This window comes from Plutella xylostella, chromosome 24, assembly GCF_932276165.1.
Source record: "Plutella xylostella chromosome 24, ilPluXylo3.1, whole genome shotgun sequence".
Lineage (NCBI taxonomy): Eukaryota > Metazoa > Arthropoda > Insecta > Lepidoptera > Plutellidae > Plutella > Plutella xylostella.
This window is the reverse complement of record NC_064004.1, coordinates 1,282,505-1,308,599: the sequence shown is the minus strand read 5'-3', so window position 1 is coordinate 1,308,599 and position 26,095 is coordinate 1,282,505. Positions and strand designations below refer to the sequence as shown.

The following is a 26,095-nucleotide window of genomic DNA, read 5'->3' as shown; positions in this document are numbered from 1 at the left end:
GATTTTTTATCGATTTACGAGTAATACGAGTAGATGCGCCTTGAAAAAACGCTTCTATTGATACCAAAAAGTCATTTTCGCCAAAAAGTGGAGTTAGGCGGTTTACGATTTAAGGTGACGAAATTTGAAGTTAATTTACATTAATGGTTTCATTGCAGTCGCAAGGAAGAAGCCAAATAGTTATGTGAGTGATTTATTTACATTTACAAAAAATTTGAAAAATTTCCAAGAAATAACATTATTTATTTTATAAATAAACTATCGGTTAAAGTGACCAATATGGCATACAAGATTGCTTTTATTTATTTATGTACTAACTTATTCACTTTCATTCTTGATGAATTACCACCATTAATGCTCAGAGCATACCTACATTCATTTAAAACATTGACTGATTGAAAAATGGCCGCGATTAATTTATCAAATGCCATCTTTAAGAGGACACAAATCAGGTTTTAAAAATCGATTGCAAAACTCGTCCCAGAAAAAAAAGCGTTGGTTATTTTATGATTACGAAAGATTCTCTATGGACAGGGCACGGTTACTGTAGCGGGGAAGACCAACAACCAATGGCTAGGCGTTTAACTTAAACCCACGCCATCTACTTACAATCGCTGCAAGTGTCTCAACCTCAGAAACAGACCATCTGGAATGTGGCCAAGCCGATTATTGTTGAGTTTCCTGTAATCGAAACAGATTTAGGGAGAACAACGATTATTGTTATTGCGTGCGTCGCGACAAGGCCACTTTTCACGGATGGGAGCGCTGCGACCGCGCGCGCTGATTGGTCAGCGCGCTGCCAGTGACGTTTTTCTATTCGGGGTGACTTTGTTATGTGGTGCATTTTTAATAAAGGTTGCAATGCGTACTTACAGTCGCTCCAAGTTGTTGAGTTCCAAGAAGGCGTCTCTCTCGATCGTGTGTATTTGGTTCTCTGATAGTTGTCTGTGAACAAAATTTTACTGAGAATAGACAGTTGATAATGGCAATCTAGATTAACAAAATATAATTTTATTTAATCATTAAGTTAAATCCTAAATTATACATGGTTTTCATTGTTTTTCGCCCCGTAAAATGAAAGGGTTAAAATAAGATGCTAAGAAGGGACAGACTTAGTAGGTACTTCATGATTTTGAGAAGCAAATGTTATATTTGCAGATTATGCAGATACTTACAGTATTTTCAACGATTTCAAATGTTGAAAGTCGCTTTGGAAAATGATGGTTATGTTGTTCCCTTGCAGATCTCTGAAACAAACGAAAAATACTTGAAATTTTGTCTACTTGAAGGTAGGTTCTTACTTCGGCCAGGTTAATGTTCTTAGTAGGCTCTTTCGAATACAAGAAAATACACTCGTGAACATAGAAAAAGTACCACCTGCCATTGCCAAATTGAAAATGCACAGAGAAGATAAATTCAGGTTCCCTTTATACTATATTTTTCTTTCGTGATCCGTAATGGTTTAAATCCTATATAAATTCCCAAAATACAATGATTGGCACTTAGTAGCAGCGGCGTTGCCAAACCAAACCATCAAATTCAGAAGCTAATCACCTTATAGACGTCACTTAATTACTCTTCGGCACAACATAGTGGAGTGTTTAAGTAAATTAACACACTTAAGAGGCACTTAAGATGCTTCGCTCCGTATGCACTTAGAGGAGACCGCTGGGTAATGAACCTGCGACCCACATTTTACAGGTGTAGGTGTAGGCTAAAATTGGGGGCTTGAGCGAAAAGGTGGGTTATGTGTTTCACCGGTATATACTTATGTACTGACGACCGAATGGCGTAGTGGTTAGGGAGTAGGGACTACTACAGTCGTCGAAATATGCCCGTTTGGCCAGCTCCAAAATGTATGGGATGACAGCTGGTGTCAAACCTAAATCATAAAAAATCTAAACAATAAGTAACTTTGGTGCTTTAAAAGTTCTTTTTTGTTTCGGCCCTTAATTAATAAGCCAGATTATGTATCTTTTTATGTATTTCATCAAGTAAATCAAGAGTAAATAGCAAATTTGTGTGGCTGTCCAAACGGGCCTATTATATTTCGACGATTGTAGGGACCCTCACTGCTATTCTGAAGGTCCCGGGTTCGATCCCCTGACAGGGCAGATATTTGTTTTAAGACGGATATTTTTACTCGGGTCTTGGTGTTAATATATTGTATGTATTTCTTATGTTTAGTTCTTTTCTTACAACGGTTGTCCGGAAGAGATCGCTTTTAGCGATATGACCGCCATTTGTGCATCACTGTTATTTAAGTTAGATTTAAGTTTTGTTTTGGTGTGCAAATAAAGATTATTGTATTTCAAATATATGTATCTATCTATACATATATTTGTGTACCGATGGTCCCGGGTTCGATTCCCGGCTGGGGCAGATATTTGTTTAAACACAGATATTTGTTCTCGGGTCTTGGATGTGCCCGTAAAATAGCAAAAGGCCCGCCCCCTATTACATTGGGACTAACATAACACTCTGGCGAAAAGTGGGTGCAGCAATGCACCTCTGCCTACCCCGCAAGGGAGTACATTAGTACAAGGCGTGAGTGCGTGTGTGTGTGTGTGTAGATATATCAGCTGTCCGATACCCATATTACAGGCTCTCTCTAGGCTGGGGTCAGATGATGGTGATGTGATGATCTGAATTGTCATACAGTCTCAAATTCGTGCTTAGGTATAGATTAGATATAGATTTAAAAAAACGAAAAGGCTCATTCAGTAATAATAAAAAACAATAAACACTTGAAAATCTAAGCTCATTAGAAAATCATTAAGAGCAATAAACTTGAGGCGCTGATGTTTACAATACACCATTAAATAGTGACGCCCCACAAGTCGCCCGTAAAATGTTTATAGCCTTAAGTCCGACGATGTGGATCCATTTGACGGGTTAAACACAGAGTTAGGAGCGTCTAGAGTTGAAACCAAAAATAATAATAAGTATTTTAGTTTCAGGTTGACAATGGCAAATTCTGAACATGAAAGTTATGTTTTTACGAAGTTATGTAAGTACACTTTAGATCTAACCTATAAAAAAATATTTAAAAAACATAGCTTATACCTACTAGTATCACGAAAAAGCTAGAAAAACCCTTATTGTATGCATATTCAGGAAAATATTGGCAAAAACGATTTGTGGCTTCGTCAATAAAAAAAATATTTTCAATAAAAAAAATCATTCATGAATATAATTATTAAGATTCCTAACTCTATAGCTTCGCTGAGAACATAAAATATGGATAATTCAGTATTACATAAAGTAATATAATGATTGGAGTACTCGAATTTTATGTCAGTTTCCCCATTATGGGATATAGGGCAAAGTATGCATGGGGCTGTTTTGTGAAGACCATGAACTGGAAAGAGTGGGACACCCTCGCGATGGACTATATAGACTGGAGATTGTATGGTAACTATGTGTGTGAGTGTTCATATCTATATTTTATGAAAATCGGCTTAGTCGTTCAAAAGTTATGCGACTTTTAGTTTTGATGTCGGGGGCTTTTAACATTGATAAGGTTATAAGGTATGAAACGACTGATTTGTTCCTATCCTATGGCGAGTACATTGACCTATCAACAGAACGTCACAAAAAAACCACCCTGTATTTGTCGCACTGACAGATGACTCTGGCTTGACAAACAGCAGTTCCAGAATCTGTGGCCGGCAGCGGCTAATAAAAATGGTAGCTTAATTAATTATAATTATTATTGGTCGAGTAATTACTGGATCTCCGCCGGATCTGATAATTGGCTACCAATCATTGGTGAGGGAAAACAACATGGCTGACACGCTTAGGGATGGGGTAAAGCACATTTTGTCAGTTTATTTCAATGATTTCAAAAGGAAGGATACGCCCTTCAGAACATTTTACTCAAACCTTCTTCATACAAGCAAAATAACTGCCATCTGTCATAATTTGTTGGAACTATGTCAGAGCTGAGCTACTTATCCTGACGACGCAACCTTGTACGTGCGTTCATATTTTACCGTCACCGGACAGTTAGGTACATAATAATATGAGTGAGTTGCATGCGGACGTCCGTACAAGGTTACATCGTGCGGCCATTGTAGACTTTGGTAGTAAAATAATTATCGCTTTAAAATGTGTTTATTTATTAATTAAGGATGATACGATATTCCATATTCCTTTTTGACCTTCGTATCATAGTTTTTTAGCCTTTCACAACAAAAATAGGCATATTTATCACAAGAAACAAAGACTCATCTCTCCGTCACAGACAACTGTCGACTGAGGACCGTTGGCCCTAAAATGTCTATTTTAGGGCCAACGTGCGGGTGCCATTTTCTTGAGTGGTTGGGCCTGTCCTTACGCAGTAATATATATGTCAATGGTTTATTTCTATTCTATTCTTGTTTTGTATGGCACTTGTACTGTGCTATCACAGTAAATTCCGCCAATATCATGTGTTGAAATAGGAAACAGTAGAGCAAGTTAAAATGTACGGTGGTATTTATGACTCTACATTCAAAATAGTCGCGTACCTTGGCTTGATGAAGTTTTAAACACATACTAATATTACATTTATTATGGTTATAGTTTTATTATGTAAGTTTTAATAAATCTACGTGGAATATTTACAAGGAGAATATTTAGTCAGAGTATCTAAAAAATCATCCCCCCGAAAGTCCGGATTCATAGACCGAAAAGTCACTTTACAAGAGTCTTGCAAAAGGCATCGTGATACTTGAAGTTAAGGTCTGTGTTAGGCTTTTAATATCGTGCGGATTTCATCACGCACGCAGGATTGCCCCGCAAACGTGACACCCGCTTTAAAACTAAATCAAAATACATTTCGTCAGTAGCCAAACCTACAAAATCTAAATCGATGGCAGAAAAACATGGGGGGCACGATAGGAGCTTCCTCCAGTGACGTATGTACTAAGTACCTTATTATTATGTACTTCATCTGGACAGGCAAAAACTGACGCTAGACTGAATCGCTACAGTCGTCGAAATATAAGAGGCCCGTTTGGACAGCTCCAAAATGTATGGGATGACGGCTGGTGTCAAACCTAAATCATAAAAAATCTGCACAATAAGTAACTTTTCGTGCTGTAAAAGTTATTTTTTCTTTCGGCCGTTAAATAATAAGCCAGATTATGTTGTGCCTTTTATGTATTTCATCAAGTAAATCAAGAGTAAATAGAAAATTTGTGTAGCTGTCCAAACAGGCCTATTATATTTTAACGACTTTAGTGCCTAATCTACAGAATATGTATGTAACAATTATTATTGCCTTTGCTTTTTGCCTTCAAAGGTTATTTCATTCACATTTCAGACTTTTTGTATCGTTCAATGCAGGTATGTATGTATGTATGTACATTTCTGATTAAACGTCAAAACAAAACGCATAAACCTTTCCGTCGTATTTCATACATCGACATTCGGCATTTCCCCATCCCTTATGCTCGTATTACCATTTTAATACCTTAGCTTTAAGCCGAGTCCAGACGAGTGTAACGTGTAATGTAATTTACCGTGTAATGTAACACGAATTCTAGGTGTGGACGTCACAACGAGCATTACATGTAACGCTCGCGGCTGCTCCATCGGCTGTCGGTTTTTCGCGCGAACACAAGAGCGCGCGCAGTGCTCGTTTGGTTGAGTTCGCCTGCCGTCCACACTCTTGACGCTAAATTACACGTAATGTTACATTTCACTTCATTTCATTTCACGTTACACTAGTCTGGACCCGGCTTAATACCGGGCCGTAACTTTTTACTGCCCCAAATGAGTGATCGGTTGATCGAATCGAATTGACTTTACGATTTACGATTATTAGTAGTCGACAATTACCCATGAACATGCACATCACTAAATGTTTGTAGTGGCCTTAGATTAACAATACAACCAAGATGGTATGTCACATACATAAAAAATAACAAAAAAATTGTACGCATTTTGTTTAAGTACTGCCAAACGGTTTTAAGTTCAATCTAATGACAACGATTGTTCCAAAGAATAAAGTCACAAATTTTCTAACCGAACTTATTCAAAATAGTAGCTCAGAGGTAGAAAGAAGTGGGGTGTTATTTCAGTTATTTGCAGAGATGTTCATTTTGCACTTACACTCCATCTTGTTCATACAAACACTCACACCTTGTACACACTAATGTACTCCCTTGCGGGTTAGGCAGAAGTGCATTGCTGCACCCGCATTTCGCCAGTGTTTAAGTTAGTCTCAATGTAATAGGGTAATAGGCCCGCTATTGCCATTTTACGGGCACATCCAAGCCCCTTGAACAAATATCTGTGTTTAAACAAATATCTGCCACAGCCGGGATTCGAACCCGGGACCTTCGGCTCAGTAGTCAGGGTCACTAACCACTACATCATTCGGCCGTCAACCATCTTACACTCTGTCTTGTTCGTATATTGTTAATCTAAATGCTTGAAGTGGGAGTGCTCTATTAGTCTGTGAATTATTGTTTATGGTTATTCGTAGTGCAGAAAGTTCTGTGGGATACTCGGAGTGTGACTCAAGACTTAAGTTAAGATGTATGTAGGTACTTTATACATAGAGTACAGCAATGATGACTTTGTAGTAGAATCAACAGCAAAGTAAAAAAAATAAATTAATTAAATCAACCATCTTTCACCTGTCACAATAAAAGACTGTGACTCTTGATATCAAAGGTTATCTTAAGATTACAACTGCATTAAGGCCGCCTTTTTACTGATGAACACATTTTTAATTTTGTATTTTTAACCTTTTTTTTGACGATACCGCAGTCACCTGCCTCTACACGAGTTTGTTATCGACGTAGATAAACTTTCGCAATATCGCGATTCGTGTTACTTAAATATGTGCAGACGGCTGAATGGCGTAGTGGTTAGTGACCCTGACTGCTATGCCGAAGGTCCCGGGTTCGATTCCCGGCTGGGGCAAATATTTGTTTATAGACAGATATTTGTACTCGGGTCTTGGTTGTTGATATTTATATTTAGTATGTATCTATCTATGTATTTGTGTAGATATATCAGTTGTCCGACACCCATAACACAGGTTCTGCCTAGCTTGGGGTCGGATGACCGTGTGTGAGATATCCCCACATATTATTATTATTATATTATTATGTTTATCGACGTCGATAACGAACCCGTGTAGCGGCTACAGGTAAAAAAAAGTAAAGTACTTACTGACAGAACTATTACCCGCCTACCTCCACGCACAGAATCAATTCCTGCAATCGAAACGTTAATTCGATTTTGATTGCATTCGATTCTTAATTCCGTTGTTTTTTTTTTGTTGTTTTGGAACGAGAAGGAATGGCGCTGCCGTTAAATTGGACTGGAAAAGAGAGGTGTTCTAAGTTTCATCTGTAGGTATAGGTACAAAACCGTAGAAGAAAAAATAAGAACCAGGTTTTATATGAGTTTAGAACGCAAAATTTTTCACGCATTTGTAAAATTTGTTGGACAAAAGTTGTTTAGACTTACGAACCTGTTTTCGGATTACAATATACTAACACCCTGTAAACATACTATAATATAATGTATGTATATAAGTATACTTAGTAATTTTTTTAACAAACGAGTAAATACTTGAGCCTTTTGCACATTTCCGATATTAATATTATGAGTCATTTACCAATAGCAACGCAGTAAAGCAATTTCAGTATTTGCTTGTTAAAAATAGACTAGGTATTTAGGAACATAATTATACAATGTATTCCCTCTACTGTTTACAGTGAATTAAAGTAGCCCAGAGAATAACATTAATAATAATATTATGCCGGTCTTTTACAGCAAGCTAATCATTCAATATTCACGAAAAAAATAAAGCGAAATTCAATTTGCGAATTCTGAATGTTCTTTTTTTTAAAGCTCCCGTTGCGCGGCCATTGCTAAAACTAATTTATCACCGGCCAGTATTTATTGAGTACTGCACACAAAAGAGGTCGACATTCGGCCTTACGGCTTATGACCTCAGAATAAATATGTATGTATCAGTACAGTAGAAATTTCGTCTAAAAGACATACATAAATAGTCCGTCAAAGCTAACTTTGCAACCGAAAGAAGTGCCCGCACAACACCAAAAGAAAACCAAACACCAATCTAAGGCTATTATAATCTCACCTAGTAAGTAGATTAAGTCATTGGATCTTGTAAATCAAAAAATACTTATTTTCTTGAAATAAACAGTTTTTTTTTAAATAAGTACAACTTTGGACACCTTTCCCTACATTTAACTATGGGAACATTGAAATAAAGTTAAGCTTTTTCACAGACTATGAATGTGTCAGTCCGTTTGACAGATGCTTTTTCGTTAATCTGTGACGTGTTTGCGCGGGCACGGACCAATCCGACACACGAACTAATGGCTGAGTGATATCATTGACAAAAACGTAGGGAAACAAGATTAAGCTGCGTACAGACCGCCCCAACGATGGATATTTATCATACATAATACAGGGCAGATTGCAGCAACGAAGGTCAACGAAACCCGTTCGTTGGCGTTCGTTTGGCCGGTCTGTACGCAGCTTAAGTAGATGCAAAATATTGCGTCATACAGCTCGTATAAACTGCATTCATTCATACTCGGCACAAAAGGGAAACAAATTTAGTGGTTTTTTTATTTATTTAAGAACTACTAACTAGTTTTTAAAATGAAACAAAATAAGCAATGGATATATACCTACTTAAGTAACTGCTTACTGGCAAAAATTATTTATATCGAAGACTGATTTACCAAATTTTGTTACTTAGTTACCATGTTTTTAAAATGAAACAAAATAAGTAATGGATATATACTTAAGTAACTGCTTACTGGCAAAAATTATTTATTTCGCAATAAAAACATTTATTTAAGCCATGGTTTATTTGTTTAATAATACCTATTTTGATTAAAAAGACATACAAAGATTGTTTACCTGTTATGCCAAGTGTGAATGAATGCAGTATACCTACGTTCAGGGTATAATAATATCAGTGCAGCGAGCACAGGATTCGATACAATTTTCGAATCTACACGAAGGGTCACTTTTACCAAACGCTAAACGTATTTAAATCAAATTTTGAATACATTTTGTACTAACTGACAGACGTATGACAGGCTACTAAATACGTTTAGCGTTTGGTGAAATTCCACCTAAACCTATGGAAAAAACAAATGTCACTTTTGGAACCAACTTTGTCTTACATTTTGACAGTGACAGTTGACGATACGCAACGTATACGGAGGATCGAAACTTGTGCTCACGACTCAGATTACAAAACACAATGGATATTTTATATATATATATATATATTTTTTTTTTTTTTTTATATTATATTGGAAGTTGTTGACGTAAAAGTTAGTTTTTTTTAATCCGATTACTGTAATGTGACTGCCATGGAAGACGTTAGATTAGTGCCAATTTCTCCATAGTCGGTTATCTAACCGACAGGGATTGATTTATAAATTAAACGTCATCTCCATATAAAATTCATGACAGATGTGTCAAAAGTCAACCACTACTCCCTGGTTATGCTCTAACCGAGAATGGAGAAATTGGCACTAAAGTTCCTTTCTGCAACTCGCCATTAAGGTCTAAATCCAAATTAGATATATTTAAAACACGCACACGCACTCACGCCTTGTACTAATGTACTCCCTTGCGGGGTAGGCAGAGGTGCATTGCTGCACCCACTTTTCGCCAGAGTGTTATGTTAGTCCCAATGTAATAGGGGGCGGGCCTATTGCCATTTTACGGGCACATCCAAGACCCGAGAACAAATATCTGTGTTTTAAACAAATATCTGCCCCAGCCGGGAATCGAACCCGGGACCATTATATTTAAGTATGAGGTTTTTGAAGCCTCTTTACATCTTTTCGATTGTAATCTCTCTCTCAGCCTTCCGTAGTCCACTGTTGGACATAGGCCTCTCCTAACGATCGACACCCCAAACGGTCACCCGCCATCTGCATCCAGCGGCTTCCCGCTACCTTCCGCAGATCATCAGACCAACGGGTTGGGGGGCGACCGACACGCCGTTTGCCGACACGGGGTCTCTTGGGTCGGGGTCGATTGTAATAGGGGATAACTATACAGGATGAGTCTTTCATATGTGCATATCCGGAAGTATGTTATAGAGCTCTTCATTCTGAACAACTTTTGTTATAATGACCTTGGGATATAACCAAAAAAAGATGCTTTTTCATACAAAAAATGGTTGTTTACACGTACTTAGAATTTTTTTTTCGGGAATATCCCAAGGTTTCCAATAATTAGGTAGTACGGTTAAGTTTAAAACACTACGGTACTCTAAAAACCATTTAAACTTGTACAGTAAGTTCTTACAGTATTTGACTAAACGCTTCAGTCTGAGTAGTTTAGTTTTAACTATTAATTTCAGTCTGCTGTATGTAGGTACAGACGCTAGCAATAGTGGTTTAACCTTTAAGGTAAAATACCTAGTTCCTACCTTATTTTGAACTCTACACTAGTCGAAATATAATAATAGGCCCGTTTGGACAGCTCCAAAATGTATGGGATGACAGCTGGTGTCAAACCTAAATCATGAAAAATCTAATCAATTAATTAATCTAATTAGTAACTTTTGGTGCTTCAAAAGTTCTTTTTTGTTTCAGCCGTTTAATTATAAGCCATATTATGTGTCTTTTTATGTATTTCATCGAGTAAATCAAGAGTAAATACCAAATTTTTGTAGCTGCTGTCCAAACGGGCCTATTATATTATTTCGACGACTGTAATTGCTAAAGACTCGCGTACACCTTTATACGGCATAGTACGCAATGCATTAATTTTTTTTATTTTATTTTTATTTTATTTTATTTGGAAAGCTAACAACTTTAAGTACAGAGATATAAACATTATATTAGGTATCATATGAGTTAATAACAAGCTTTCACATATAATTACAAATATAGGTACTAAGTAGGAGAGCGTAGTTTATGACAAAGTTTGCACAAACACATACCTACGTTACAAATTAAAAGCTACGTAAGTACCTACTAACGTAGGTTAAAAACAACGTCACGTTATGAGAAAAAGTAAGAAAAAAAAAAAATATTATAAAGGTAAGATGCTCTAGAAGTTATATGCTATGACTACAATTATGTAAATAATCGGGTCTGTAAACCACTACGGCTATTGGTAGATTTTATATTTCGGTTTACCTACACAAATATATTAAATAAAATTAAGTAAATGTTACTGTTGAATGGATGCCACGAAAGTTCTAATAACGTATTTCTTTAACGAATCGATGCCACTACAAAAGATATCTAAATCAGTTTCCCTAGACAGATTATTAAAAGTGCTGCACGCCCTAAGAATATATGAATTCTTTCTGTAGTTGGTACTAACAGAAGGAACGAAAAATACTTTATTATTCCTAAATTTGCGCGCGGGTACATTAATATTGATTTTTCTAAGTAACGAGGGACAGTCACAAGATCCTCTGATTATTTTTATGAGTAAAATTATGTCAGATTAAGTAGGTATTTTTCGTGAATTTCCAAATTCTGATTTCAGTTTTGGGCTTAGATATACCATGCTGCACATGTAGGTTTCGGCTTAGTATACCAATTTTGCAACACCCTGTATAAATTCACAAATGTACGTCCACTTCATGCGATATAGGTGAGATCAAATACGATACTGGACAGAGTACCTAATGTAACCTAGCTTATACCGTAAAATCCTAACTAATTCAAAGGTTATACATAACTAGCTGTTCCCGCGAGCTTCGCTTCACCTTAAAAAAAATCCCGTGGGATTTCCGGGATAAAAAAGTAGCATATGTTCTTTCTCAGGGTCTAGACCATAATTATGTATACTTACCAAATTTCATTCAAATCCGTTCAGTAGTTTTGGCGTGAAAGAGTAACAGACAGACAGACAGTTACTTTCGCATTTATAACATTATTTAGGATAGTTTCAAATAATTTGTTAATATTATACCTTTTATAACCGGTACACCGGCATCCACGACACAGGCCGAGCCTAGTGTGGAAGCCACCAAAACTCGTAAATTTACTAACTCACACACTTCCAATTTAATTTCATAATATTGTACTTACTCATTTAAATTCATCTAAGGTGTTTAAATAAATATTTTTGATTTTGATTTTGAATTAGGTAGAACGGTTAAGTTTAAAACACTACGGAACTCTAAAAACCATTTACACTTTCACAGTACGTTCTTACAGTATTTGACTAAACGCTTCAGTCTGAGTAGTTTAGTTTTAACTATTAATTTCAGTCTGTTGTACGTAGGTACAGACGCTAGCAATAGTGGTTTAAACCAAAGTAGAATCCTTACTATTTTATATTATAAATGCGAAAGTAACTGTGTCTGTCTGTCTGTCTGTCTGTTACTCTTTCACGCCAAAACTACTGAACAGATTTGAATGAAACTTGGTACACATATGGTCTAGACCCTGAGAAAGAACATAGGCTACTTTTTATCCCGAAATTCCCACGGGAAAACTTTTTAAGGCGAAGCGAAGCTCACGGGAACAGCTAGTATCGTAATAAATACCACTAAAGATTAGCGTCTACCTATCATCATCGTACGCAACGGACGCATCGCATTCATTATTCTTATTATTATTAAATTCTTTATTGCACAAAGTAAATTGGTACAAAGGCGAACTTAATGCTAGCAGCATTTTCTACCAGTTAACCTTTGGTGATGTTGAAAAAGTGATTGGTAGTGCTTAAGGCTTTGAAGAAAGAAGATGGTTTATATTGAGTACTTAACCGAAATATTAATATCTTAATATATACCTATCTATACAATATAAATATACACATGATACCTAAATAAATACATTACACACATACATAAATACATACATAAAATTACTATCATCATCATCATCACACAGATAGGGATCAGTAAGGCAGAATGTTCTGCTCTTGGAGGTAGTGGATTCTTAGTAAGAACTTATATAAATTCACACAAGTGCGTCTACTTCATCGGCATTGCCGACGCCGTTTCTTCATACATTGATGATACTTAATCTGTTTAGTATAAGTACGAACCGATAGCCAGTAGACGCTTAACGCTCCCTTACGGACTAGGGCATGCAATACCGGAACTATTTTGAATACCGGTATTGAGTTCCGGTATTGCAACTCAACACCGGGATTCCGGTATTAATACCGGTATTAGATTTCCTTGTAATAAATGGCATATATTGTGATTAAAGGTCGTATAGGTCAAAATAAAACGAGAAAAAGCGATGAAATTCAGTATTTTGTTATAGATTTTTACGAGAATTGAGTATTAGAGTTTAAATTTTACAATAAATTATTATTTTTACATCCAGTGTCTGTTTACGCATGGACAACAGTAGATAAAACAAACTGCATCAAACGGTTGGAAACAAGTGCGCTTTCACAGTACATAGGAATACTTTATCTTAATCGCTTTATTATAGCCTAAAAAAGTCCGATTCCGGTATTACTTCAATACCGGTATTAACTTTCAATACCGGTATTGAAAAAAGCGTGAATTTTGTCCCTGATACCGGTATTACGAATACCGGTATTGCGGTATTGCATGCTTTATTACGGACAAAAAACAGACGTTTGGCGAATAGCCGGATTGTCATCAAAGAGTACCTAAGGTCCCTAGCTTATACTGCAAAAATACTTAAGTAATCCAGTTGATGCTTTGAGGGTCAAAAGCTTTGCCATAGCTAATCCTAACTAATATTATAAATGCTAAAGTAACTGTGTCTGTCTGTCTGTCTGGTTGTTACTCTTTCACGCCAAAACTACTGAACGGATTTGAATGAAATTTGGTACACATAGGGTCTAGACCTTGAGAAAGAACTTAGGCTACTTTTTATCCCGGAATTCCCACGGGAAAACTTTTTAAGGCGAAGCGAAGCGCGCGGGAACTGCTAGTATTAAATGAACCTCCAAAGTCTTTTCCCCGCGACGGTACCCAGTTAGCATTTGATCGACGAGTCGGCCAAGTTATAATTACTTGGAGGCGACACCGGGGTCTCGGGTTCGATTCCCGACAGCCGTGCACCTTGCTGCTACGGTGGTTAGATATTATTATTATAAGTTAAACTGCTTTATTTTCTACTCTAAGGTGTATTACTTAAGTAGTAGTAGTATAACTTTATTGTACATAAAACACTTAAAATAACATTTAATACTTAAAATCTATATAAATTTATGTAAAATTCACTTTTATGTCTGTTGTGTGAACTGCTTATGTTATTTTAAATAAATAAATAAATAAAAATCTATAATACAATAAGGGCGGCCTTATCTGCCGTAGGCTGACAGGTCATCAGTTATTTACTTAAATACTTAAATAACATAACCTTTGTCCTTCTAATGTTTGTCACCACATCATCGCAACGCCACAGATTAGAAAAATATTAGAAAAAAGTCTGTTTTTTAATCTCAGATACTAAATTGAATGATTCTGAACCATTCATCAACAGTTGATTGTCCCTCGATTAATGTCACGTATCGTTCTATTGGCGGACCATTTGTGGGACAATCGACTGTTGATGAACTGTTCAGAATGTGACAATTTTTAAGATAAAAAAACAGACTTTAGATTTAGATACCTATTAAGAATAAAAAAACCTTGTCAGCAATAAAGATTAGCCATCTATCATCAAGAAAGTTAACGTCAGCTATTGCTATTGTTGCAAATTGCAAACCACGCGGCACAAACGTCATAAATCACAGAATATCCTGCGATTCGATTAACAGACTAGCGTTGACCACAGAGTAGATAGAGTGTGATATACGGCCTCTGTGTCGTCGCAGTGCGCAGTTCTTGGATTGCCGCCAATGATGTGAGAATACTGTTCTGTGAAATCGTCGTGCTTTTTCAAAGTGTTGCCAGAGCTGTAATTAAAATCTGGAATAACATACCACCCCCTATCCAAACCGCCATGACATATCTATCATTCAAAAATAATATAGTGCTTACCCAAATCAATCTTATTAATTTATCTCAGTTTAATATATTTTTTTTAAATAATTAATAAAAAAAATTTTAAATATCTAGCATACAATCCCTACAGTAAAATACACACTTTCATCAAAATTCACTCACACAAACTTCAACACATATTATAAAGCACCGAATTTGCATAATATAATTCCATTGTTTAAAACTATAATATATATAACACTGATACATACACAAAACATTATTTAACTCATACTTATCTACTCATTCAAAATTCTCAGTTACACACCGATTATTTATAAAAATTTATATTCACCGATTTATTTATTTTTATTATTATTATTTTTTTTTTAAGATTATGAAATAAGTGCATGAAATTGTATTCTTATTTTAGTTTTGTAGTTTACTTTACAAGGCGCCTCTGTTAGACTGTAAGGATCTGGTAAATTAAATAAACACACTGGGGCATGCTGAAAAACAGCGTCGATCGAAAACCAGTTTTCCGTCGACTTATGCTGAGCATGTCACCATTTGCCAAAAGAAAATTTTAATTTATTGAAGTACTTGTTTTAACTAAAATAGTATAATGTAACTTAGTCATAATTGGTTGTAATGTAGAATAAATTATGTCATGTCATTTTTATTTTGGCAATAAAGCATATTTTACTTTACTTACTTTACTTTACTTTACTTACTGTAGTTTATAAATTGTCGACCAAAAAATGATCATCATAATCCATGATGTCCCCACTGCATATGCTTCCAATGAAGGAAAGGTTTTAAAAGGAAGCTAGTGCTGAGAGAGTTGTCATGTAGTGGGCAACCCGACTGTCAGATGTTTTCAAGCTGCCCGAAGGCCTCTCACTAGGCTTAATGACTGCTGCCGAAGCAGCAATCGAGATATATGAATTAACGTGCGTTCGAAGCACGGACGCGTGCAGAATGATCAGTTTCGATCACTGAAGTAAACTACGGACTACGGACACTGACGGATATTAACTTTAAATTAATCAGTTTGTCGTTCATATTGTGGATTGTGTCAGTACAGCGATACGCTTGATATACAGTACGACTCTATCAAAATATTCCTGTGCATAATGACAACGAGAAAATATCCACTTCATTCACCGCGATACAAAGTTTTTCGTATGGTCTAAGTGACATACCAAGAAAGTTATTTTAAAGAAAGTTCAGCAATAGACATAATTAACTAATTGTCTCATTAGGTAGGTATCCATCATACGTTCTATATAAAAACTTAATCTACGTAACTTATATCCAAAACTAAGTACTCACATGTTCTCAAAATTTCAATCGGCTTTAAAAAAAACACAAGCGAAAATTCATTAAAATTTCCCCTAAAAGCGGCAAATATTTTTACAGTGGCAACACCGGACAACTGCAGTGAAGAAAAATCTGTATGCAAGAGCGGTGGCGGTGTTAATTCTGTCACTTGGCAGGTAATGTGTTGAGAGAAATGTGGCGGGTGAACGAGAAATTCTGCTTTGCACCTAAATGTCCGGCACTGGACTGCATTATGACTGCGACACGACTTCTGAATGTTTTGTCGTGATCTTAAGTTTAGTTTAGTTTGACGCTACCGTATTACCGTTTGATAATCCTTACTTCCTAACTAATATTATAAATGCGAAAGTAACTGTGTCTGTCTGTCTGTCTGTCTGTCTGTTACTCTTTCACGCCAAAACTACTGAACGGATTTGAATGAAATTTGGTATACATACGGTCTAGACCCTGAGAAAGAACATAGGCTACTTTTTATCCCGGAATTCCCACGGGAAAACTTATTAAGGCGAAGCGAAGCGCGCGGGAACAGCTAGTTTATAATAAAGGTATCAGTACAATCATTGGCAGTCATTGACACTAATCTGACTGGCTAAGCCCCAGCTTCACCATACTCTGTTTTGAAAGAAAGAAAGAAAGAAGGAAAAAACATTTATTGCCACATAATCGGGAAAACACAATAAAACACAAATACAAAATTAACTTAAGATTAAAAGGTGGCAAAAGGACAAACTCAGCAATGCTGCGAGTTATACCTCGTATAATCTATGCAGCGCTGGTTTTCAGTATGCCCTGAACTTAGGTGCTAAATTATATACTAATAAATTAATTAAACTAGTTACACAAGCTTAATTTAATAATATAAATAAATACTTTATAATAAATATTAGATCATAACAAGGGATTAGCTGTTGACTTTTGACACATCTGTCAAGAATTTAATATGGAGATGAGGTATAGGTAATTGATGACATTACAATGTAACAGGGATGTTAAATGATCTAACAGACTAAGGTGAAACTGGGCATAATCATTTCAGTACAGTCAGTACAGTGACATTCCCTAAACTTTAGTGTCTAAAGTTTCTCACCGACACGCTAAGAACTCACAGGTTGATTTTATAAAAACTTATAACACTGTCCTTTTCCGCCCACATTACCATTGTTCTTTTTGTCGGGTAAAAAGAGAATCCTAACTTATATTATAAATGAGAAAGTAACGTGTCTGTCTATTACTCTTTCACGCCAAAACTACAGAACGGATTTGAATGAAATTTGGTATACAGATAGTCTAGACCCTGTGAAAGAACATAGGCTACTTTTTATCGCGGAATACCCATGAGAAAACTTTTTAAGGCGAAGCGATGCTCGCGGGAACAGCTAGTAAAATATAAAGCTAAAAAAGTAATCACTTTCGTTCTTACACCGTTTTGCTTTCTAGACTTAATTAAGTCAACAAAATGGACAGAAGTCGTTTAGACTGCAATGTATCACAGCAATGGTGGGCGTAAGAAGTGAAAAATTTGGCGCACACTGCAGAAATTCTTCAGGAAATGTCTTAGATTAACAATATACGGACAAGGATGGTGGTGTCGCATAGAGAAACCAAGCAAATAAACTGTTCGGATTTTGTGTACTGTCAGTGTCAACCCGTTTTACCATTTTACCAATGAATAAAGTCACAAATCTTCTAACCGAAGTAAGTAATAGTTTTAGTTTTAGTTTTATTTATTCGCGAAACAAACAGCTTAAAATAATAATAATTACTATAAGGATTACTTTTAACACTCATGCCAACAAAGTTTCCTCAGACTAAAAACACACATAAAAGCATTTAGTGAACAAAAACATAAAATGAAAAATAACAAATGAACAAAAATTACACATAAGAAATAATGACAAACATGAGAAGGTTAACTAATCAATTAGTGCTGTTTTTATACATTTTTTGAACTGGCAGAAAGAGAGGTGGAACAAATCAACATCTACGAAATTACTATTGTATTGGCGACAGGATCTCAAAAGAAACGTGTTGGCAGCATAGTTTGTACTTATATGAGGTACATAGAACAAGGTTCTATGTCTATTGCTTATTCTAGGACAACGAATACTTGTCTCGTTGTTGAGTAATAAGAGCTCAGTGATAAAAGTCGCTTGTCATTTTGTCGAGACGTTTCTTTTATACTGACCCTCCATCTACTTCGTTTTGTTAATCCAAGGGAAAAGAAAAAGAGAATCTTGCACTTTTAAATGGCTTAGAAGGGGAAGTTGGGTTGAGGTGACATTTTTGGAAATCCTCAAAATTATTATCGCCTTTTAAATTAACAGGAGACGGGATTAAATTTTAGCTAAAGTATGTGTTATTTTGTGTAAAATTATATTGTGATTTGTAAATTTACACAGTTTTTTTATATTGACTGATATTTATATTTAGTATCTATCTATCTATGTATTTGTGTAGATATATCAGCTGTCCGACACCCATAACACAGGTTCTGCCTAGCTTGGGGTCGGATGGCCGTGTGTGAGATGTCCCCACATATTTATTTATTTATTTATTTATTGACTGATGATCTGCGGAAGGTAGCGGGAAGCCGCTGCATGGATGCAGATGGCGGGTGACCGTTTGGGGTGGCGATCGTTAGGAGAGGCCTATGTCCAACAGTGGACTATACAGGGTGTTGCAAAATTGGTATACCAAGCCGAAACCTACACGTGCAGCATGTTATATCTAAGCCCGAAACTGAAAACAGAATTTGGAAATTCGCGAAAAAAATAATTTTTTTTCCATAGTAAAAGTCACGTGACCAACAAAGTTTCTATGGAAAAAGATTTTTTTTTTTCGCGAATTTTCAAATTCTGATTTCAGTTTCGGGCTTAGATATAACATGCTGCACATGTAGGTTTCGGCTTAGTATACCCTTTTTGCAACACCCTGTAGAAGGCTCAGAGAGAGAGAGAGTAAAGTTATATTTACTTCGTACCACCACCAACATCGCCACCCATTTCTGCTAAAAAAATGATTATAGGTAGGAAAAAAAAGATTCCACAAAATAATCCTACTAATATTATAAATGCGAAAGTTTGTATGTGTGTATGTATTTGTTACTTCTTCACGTCAAAACGGCTGAACCGATTTTAACGAAATTTGGTATGGATTTAGCTGACAACCTGGGTTTTTAACACATAGTCTAATTAGATTTAACACTAGTCTTTTTAAGGCAAAGTGAAGCTCGCGGGTACAGCTAGTATACATATAAATTACATACCTGCAACCCGTACGGCATTATACCAAATTAATATTTTAAAAAATCTAACTCTACATTTTCATTATTCCTCCAAATATCTAAGTAAGTATTTGCTGAAGTAGCTACGGAACCGCAGCTGACGACCGAATGGCGTAGTGGTTAGTGACCCTGACTACTGAGCCGATGGTCCCGGGTTCGATTCCCGGCTGGGGCAGATATTTGTTTAAACACAGATATTTGTTCTCGGGTCTTGGATGTGCCCGTGATATGGCAATAGGCCCGCCCCCTATTACATTGGGACTAACATACACTCTGGTGAAAAGTGGGTGCAGCAATGCACCTCTGCCTACCCCGCAAGGGAGTACATTAGTACAAGGCGTGAGTGCGTGTTTTCGTGTTTTTTTTTTTATATCTAAGTAAGTATTTGCTGAAGTAGCTACGGAACCCGGGTACCCTCCCCGAGTGCCCGCTCCCGCTCGCCCCGGACCTCCCCACAATTAATATCAATTACCGCCTCGAGCGAGGAAGCTGTTTCAGACACCGACAATAGGAGAAGAATTTGTTTAAATATATAAAAAAAAAATATTTAAAGATCAAGAAACTTTAATTTGACTTACTTAAAACAGCAACAAAAAATACAGTACAAAACTAACAATAACACAGGTTGCTTTCCAGAACGTCAAAAAGGCACCAGCTCAGCATGAGCTGTAGACAATGGGTGTTGATATTTATATTTAGTATCTATCTGTCTATGTATTTGTGTATATATATCAGCTGTCCGACACCCGTAACACAGGTTCTGCCTAGCTTGGGGTCGGATGGCCGTGTGTGAGATGTCCCCACATATTTATTTATTATTATTATTATTAATGAGGCTACAGCAGTGCTGGTTTTCAGCTGATCCAACATAAATATACGGGTTATTGATAAGTACACCTGATCCTTTCAGGAGGTGATAGAGGAAGGCATTTCCAGTCGATTGAACCCTATAATGCATTATCCGAAATTTAACCATTTCCAAAATTTTCAACTTAAAACCGAAAATTTTATTCTTACATACCAATAACCCTGTATTAGATAGATAGATAGATAGAATATTCTTTATTTGTACACACACACATAAAAGAAACTTACATAACTTAAATACTATAAACTATGTACAAAAATGGCGGTCTTATCGCTTAAAGCGATTTTTTCATGACAACCTTAGGATGGAAGGATATTTTGATTAAAGAGGGGTCAAGTATTATTATAATTTTCCGCCTAAAACACGACGATCGTCACATCTCCCCACATTCACAGTTCTAACTCAAGAAGGGTATCATTGGTCTATTTATTTCCTAAGTCGAGTATCTTTAACGACAGAAACGTTTAGGGGAAGTCCGGGATAACTGATTAAAATAAAAATATTTTTAAAAAGCGCCGAAAGTCCCGGGTTCGATGCTCTGTTTTATCAGTACTTACTGATACTTTACATATTATTGAAAAGTAGGTGCAGCTTGGACCTCTACCAGGTATATCCTTACTAATCCTTACTATCCTTACTAATATTATAAATGTGAAAGTAACTCTGTCTGTCTGTCTGTCTGTCTCTCTGTTACTCTTTCACGCCAAAACTACTGAACGGATTTGAATGAAATTTGGTATACATACGGTCTAAACCCTGGGAAAGAACATAGGCTACTTTTTATCCCGGAATTCCCACGGGAAAACTTTTTAAGGCGAAGCGAAGCGCGCGGGTACAGCTAGTATACATATAATATATAGCTGTTCCCGCGCGCTTCGCTTCGCCTTAAAAAGTTTTCCCGTGGGAATTCCGGGATAAAAAGTATCCTATGTTCTTTCCCAGGGTCTAGACCGTATGTATACCAAATTTCATTCAAATCCGTTCAGTAGTTTTGGCGTGAAAGAGTAACAGACAGACAGACAGACAGACAGACAGACACAGTTACTTTCACATTTATAATATTAGTTAGGATACTAATATAGGTAGAATTACCTAAAGTGTAAGAGCTTATTTTAAAGATCCGACGGAAAAGTAAGGTGTTTAGCGGTGAACGTGTCTGTTTATCTGTCTGTGGAAGCTTATCTCTAAAATGGCTGAACCGAATTCACTTTTGTTTGTTACCCCGAGTGTTCTTAGATATATTTTATCAAAATCGGCTTGGCCGACCAAAATTTATGCGTGTTACATATCGGAGTACATATCCACTTGCTTAAGTAATATTTCATACAAACAAAACAAAACGTATACTTAAATTTTAATAAATATTATATCATGTAACGTAACAAGAAATGTCTGCAATTTAATCTTTACAGGATCTCGTCGACAATTTTATTGCCAAATTTATTTGTGTCTTGCGAAATTGTAGAAGACATTACACTCGTACGAGTAACATGTCTGGAAGCTTATCCTAACTAATCCTAACTAATATTATAAATGCGAAAGTAACTGTGTCTGTCTGTCTGTCTGTTACTCTTTCACGCCAAAACTACTGAACGGATTTGAATGAAATTTGGTATACATATGGTCTAGACCCTGAGAAAGAACATAGGCTACTTTTTATCCCGGAATTCCCACGGGAAAACTTTTTAAGGCGAAGCGATGTTTTATATTTACACTCACGGGCAATGAAAAGGTTCCACTGAGAAAAGCACCAAATTACTTCTAAACGGAAAAAGCTAGCTTAATGCCGTCTTCTGCAACATTGAAGTACATTTTACAGAGCATCAGGACATTATCAATCGGTAATCGGTAATATTTTGTTAAAATTTTAAATGAAATCTTTGAAAAAATTGGGTTCGTTTGTCGCTGGCATTTTGTGAGTGGAACTTATTAATTGCCCGGCAGTGTATTTAGGAAGTTAGCTTAGGATTCATTTATTTAGGTATAAATAACTAAACTATAGCAAGCGAGCCACCAGTTTATATCCTAACTAATCCTAATCCTAACTAATATTATAAATGCGGAAGTAACTGTGTCTGTCTGTCTGTTACTCTTTCACGCCAAAACTACTTAACGGATTTCAATGAAATTTGGTATACTTATGGTCTAGACCCTGAGAAAGAACATAGGCTACTGTTTATCCCGGAATTCCCACGGGAAAACTTTTTAAGGCGAAGCGAAGCTGGCGGGAACAGCTAGTTCAAAATAAGAGCCCAGTGGTAGAACTAGGGTGATATTTGTCGAGACGTTTCTTTTGTACTGACAATCCATCTTGCTCGTATATAACCCTGTCTTTATAAGTGACGACCGAATGGCGTAGTGGTTAGTGACCCGACTACTGAGCCGATGGTCCCGGGTTCGATTCCCGGCTGGGGCAGATATTTGTTTAAACACAGATATTTGTTCTCGGGTCTTGGATGTGCCCGTAAAATGGCAATAGGCCCGCCCCCTATTACATTGGGACTAACATAACACTCTGGCGAAAAGTGGGTGCAGCAATGCACCTCTGCCTACCCCGCAAGGGAGTACATTAGTACAAGGCGTGAGTGCGTGTTTTTTTTTTTTATATGTTTACCTTATTTAGTGCCAATTTCTCCATAATCGGTTATATAACCGACAGGGCTTGATTTATAAATTAAACGTCATCTCCATATAAAATCCATGACAGATGTGTCAAAAGTTAACCACTACTCCCTGGTTATGCTCTAACCGACTATGGAGAAATTGGCACTTATTCTTTGAACGGTTCTCTAAGATATTTGATCGCAAACACGAACTGACATTAGGGACTGTCAGAGTGCCACTAGTGGAGTGACAGTGTTGACATTAAACCCAAGTCCCGTGTTGACATAAAGACAGTTGCTGGGAGTTATTGGAAAACTAGGAAATTGCGCATTCGCCGTAGCAGAGCTTTTTGAGGATTTGAAAAGTAGAGAATTTTATACTTATGTCTTATTTGTTTTTTCGAGTTAGTCCCTTTATATAAAAGTTCATTAAAAAAAATGTTTTAGTGGGTTGTGTGTTGTGAGTGTTGTGGCGCTCCTTGGGAGAGGCCTATGTCTAGCAGTGGATGATTATTGGCTGATGATGATAAAAAAAACAGCAAAATATATTTCCTTATATTGTAGGTATTATTTTGCAATAAGTATGTAGGTACCTACATAAAATTAAAGGGGAAAAAATATTTTTTTAGTTTTTCGTCAAGCGAAAGTAGCCTATCCCAACGCAGCCCGAAAAAGAAAATTTGAACGAATTTTTATTTGTTTACAAACCGGAAGTAGAGGGCGCGACGGTAGCGGGCCGAATGACTTCCGGTGGGGAGGGGCGAACAAAAAAAACCTTTAGTACTCTTTTCCGTGTTTTCCAATATGCTAATTTGGTTATGTTAATTATCCTAATCCTAACTAATATTATAAATGCGAAAGTAACTGTGTCTGTCTGTCTGTCTGTCTGTCTGTCTGTTACTCTTTCACGCCAAAACTACTGAACGGATTTGAATGAAATTTGGTATACATATGGTCTAGACCCTGGGAAAGAACATAGGCTACTTTTTATCCCGGAATTCCCACGGGAAAACTTTTTAAGGCGAAGCGAAGCTCGCGGGAACAGCTAGTCCTGTATACAACTACAGGGTGTGGACTGTGACATATTGTCTACAAGTGTCGGGAGGGAAGCCCCGCCAATATGATGCTAATATCTAGTCGAGCGAATAGTACTGTCGCGCACACAAGCGCTATTTATACTTTAACTAGCTGTTCCCGCGCGCTTCGCTTCGCCTTAAAAGTTTTTCTCGTGGGAATTCCGGGATAAAAAGTAGCGTATGTTCTTTCCTAGGGTCTAGACCGTATGTATACCAAATTTCATTCAAATCCGTTCAGTAGTTTTGGCGTGAAAGAGTAACAGACAGACAGACAGACAGACAGACAGACAGTCAGACAGACAGACAGACAGACTCAGTTACTTTCGCATTTATAATATTAGTTAGGATTTCACGCTTTAGTAAGTAGGTATTTATTAATGTAAAGTTGTGCAAATTTTTTTATTTAAAGTAGAAACGTAGAACTGTAGACCACAAATTTAATTTTCTCTACAAAAATACACCTGCTTTTTAATTAGGAACCAAAACTTGTAGGTTTTGTTGAATTTGTTGACAGCAAAAATAATAATGTCCTCCTAGCCGAATTTCGACTACGGCGGCCAATCTCAATTGAGATCAGCCATCTACGCAGGAGTAGATTATAGTGCCCAAGTGTGTGCGCAGTACACAGGAGCACTCTCTGTTCCATCACTCTCATAACCCAATGGGACGGATTGACCGACACGACTGGAGAGAGCTAGGCGCAGGACCGACTGCTTTACATGCCCATCCGACAGCATGGATCGTTTCACTGTTTCGGACATCAGGTGATCAGCCTTCTATGTCCTAACCAAACTTAGAACCACAATTTAGAAACACAAATTGATGGTCCCACCCGGGAATCGAACCCGGGACCTCTGGGTCATGAAGCGAAGCTTCTACCACTAGACCACAGAGGCAGCAAAAATACTGGCGTGGCGGTATTACCAAAGAAAATAAAATAAAACATTTTTAACGAGTGTTAGAACAAAATTTTACATAAAAAAATATTATTATTTATTAGACATTCTACAGCCGCTTGAGAGCAGTACGCTTGTTTAGCAGTGGACCAGCGTGGTGGAAAATGGTCCAAGCTTAGGAAGGCAGTTTAGACTTAAGGGATATGCACAAAGGTTCCATTCGAGAGAGCCCGGTGCAGGTACTCGAATAGAACCACAGAGAATAGAATAGAGCGAAACACTTTTGCGGCTGACTATAATAAATAATAAATAAATAATAATAAATATGTGGGGACATCTCACACACGGCCATCCGACCCCAAGCTAGGCAGAACCTGTGTTATGGGTGTCGGACAGCTGATATATCTACACAAATACATAAATAATAATAATATAATAGATAGATAGATACTAAATATAAATATCAACACCCAAGACCCGAGTACAAATATCTGTGTTTAAACAAATATCTGCCCCAGCCGGGAATCGAACCCGGGACCATCGGCTCAGTAGTCAGGTCACTAACCACTACGCCATTCGGTCGTCGACTGTACAAGTGGCAAGTTATTACAAACTACATATTGGGGAACCTCCATGGGTATACTTGGTGCAGAGTACTCGCAATATAGACAAATTAGTTAGTAGCAGCTAGGTATGGCAGTATTATAATAAACTAGCTGTTCCCGCGAGCTTCGCTTCGCCTTAAAAAGTTTTCCCGTGGGAATTTCGGCATAAAAAGTAGCCTATGTTCTTTCTCAGGGTCTAGACCATATTTATACCAAATTTCATTCAAATCCGTTCAGTAGTTTTGGCGTGAAAGAGTAACAGACAGACAGACAGACAGACAGACACAGTTACTTTCGCATTTATAATATTAGTTAGGATTAGGATTAGGATTAGTTAGTAGCAGCTAGGTAGGGCAGTATTATAATAAATATTATTATGTGGGGACATCTCACACACGGCCATCCGAGCCCAAACTCGACAAATAATAATGCCTGTAATATTATGGATATCGGATCGGATGGCACTCTGGACGACCGAATGGCGTAGTGGTTAGTGACACTGACTACTGAGCCGATGGTCCCGGGTT

General features: G+C 36.9%; 1 protein-coding gene across 1 annotated transcript in view; it reads right to left on the bottom strand.

Annotated features, from left to right (window-relative positions):
• The window catches only part of LOC105383464 (protein slit), a 177,611-nt gene that overhangs the window by 59,592 nt on the left and 91,924 nt on the right, over positions 1-26,095 (bottom strand). The window contains exons 3-5 of the mRNA XM_048629716.1: positions 1,176-1,247; positions 874-945; positions 610-681 (exon numbers count right to left, since the gene is read on the bottom strand). Of these exons, the coding sequence (XP_048485673.1) occupies positions 610-681; positions 874-945; positions 1,176-1,247 (216 nt within the window). The remainder of the gene's footprint in view (positions 1-609; positions 682-873; positions 946-1,175; positions 1,248-26,095) is intronic.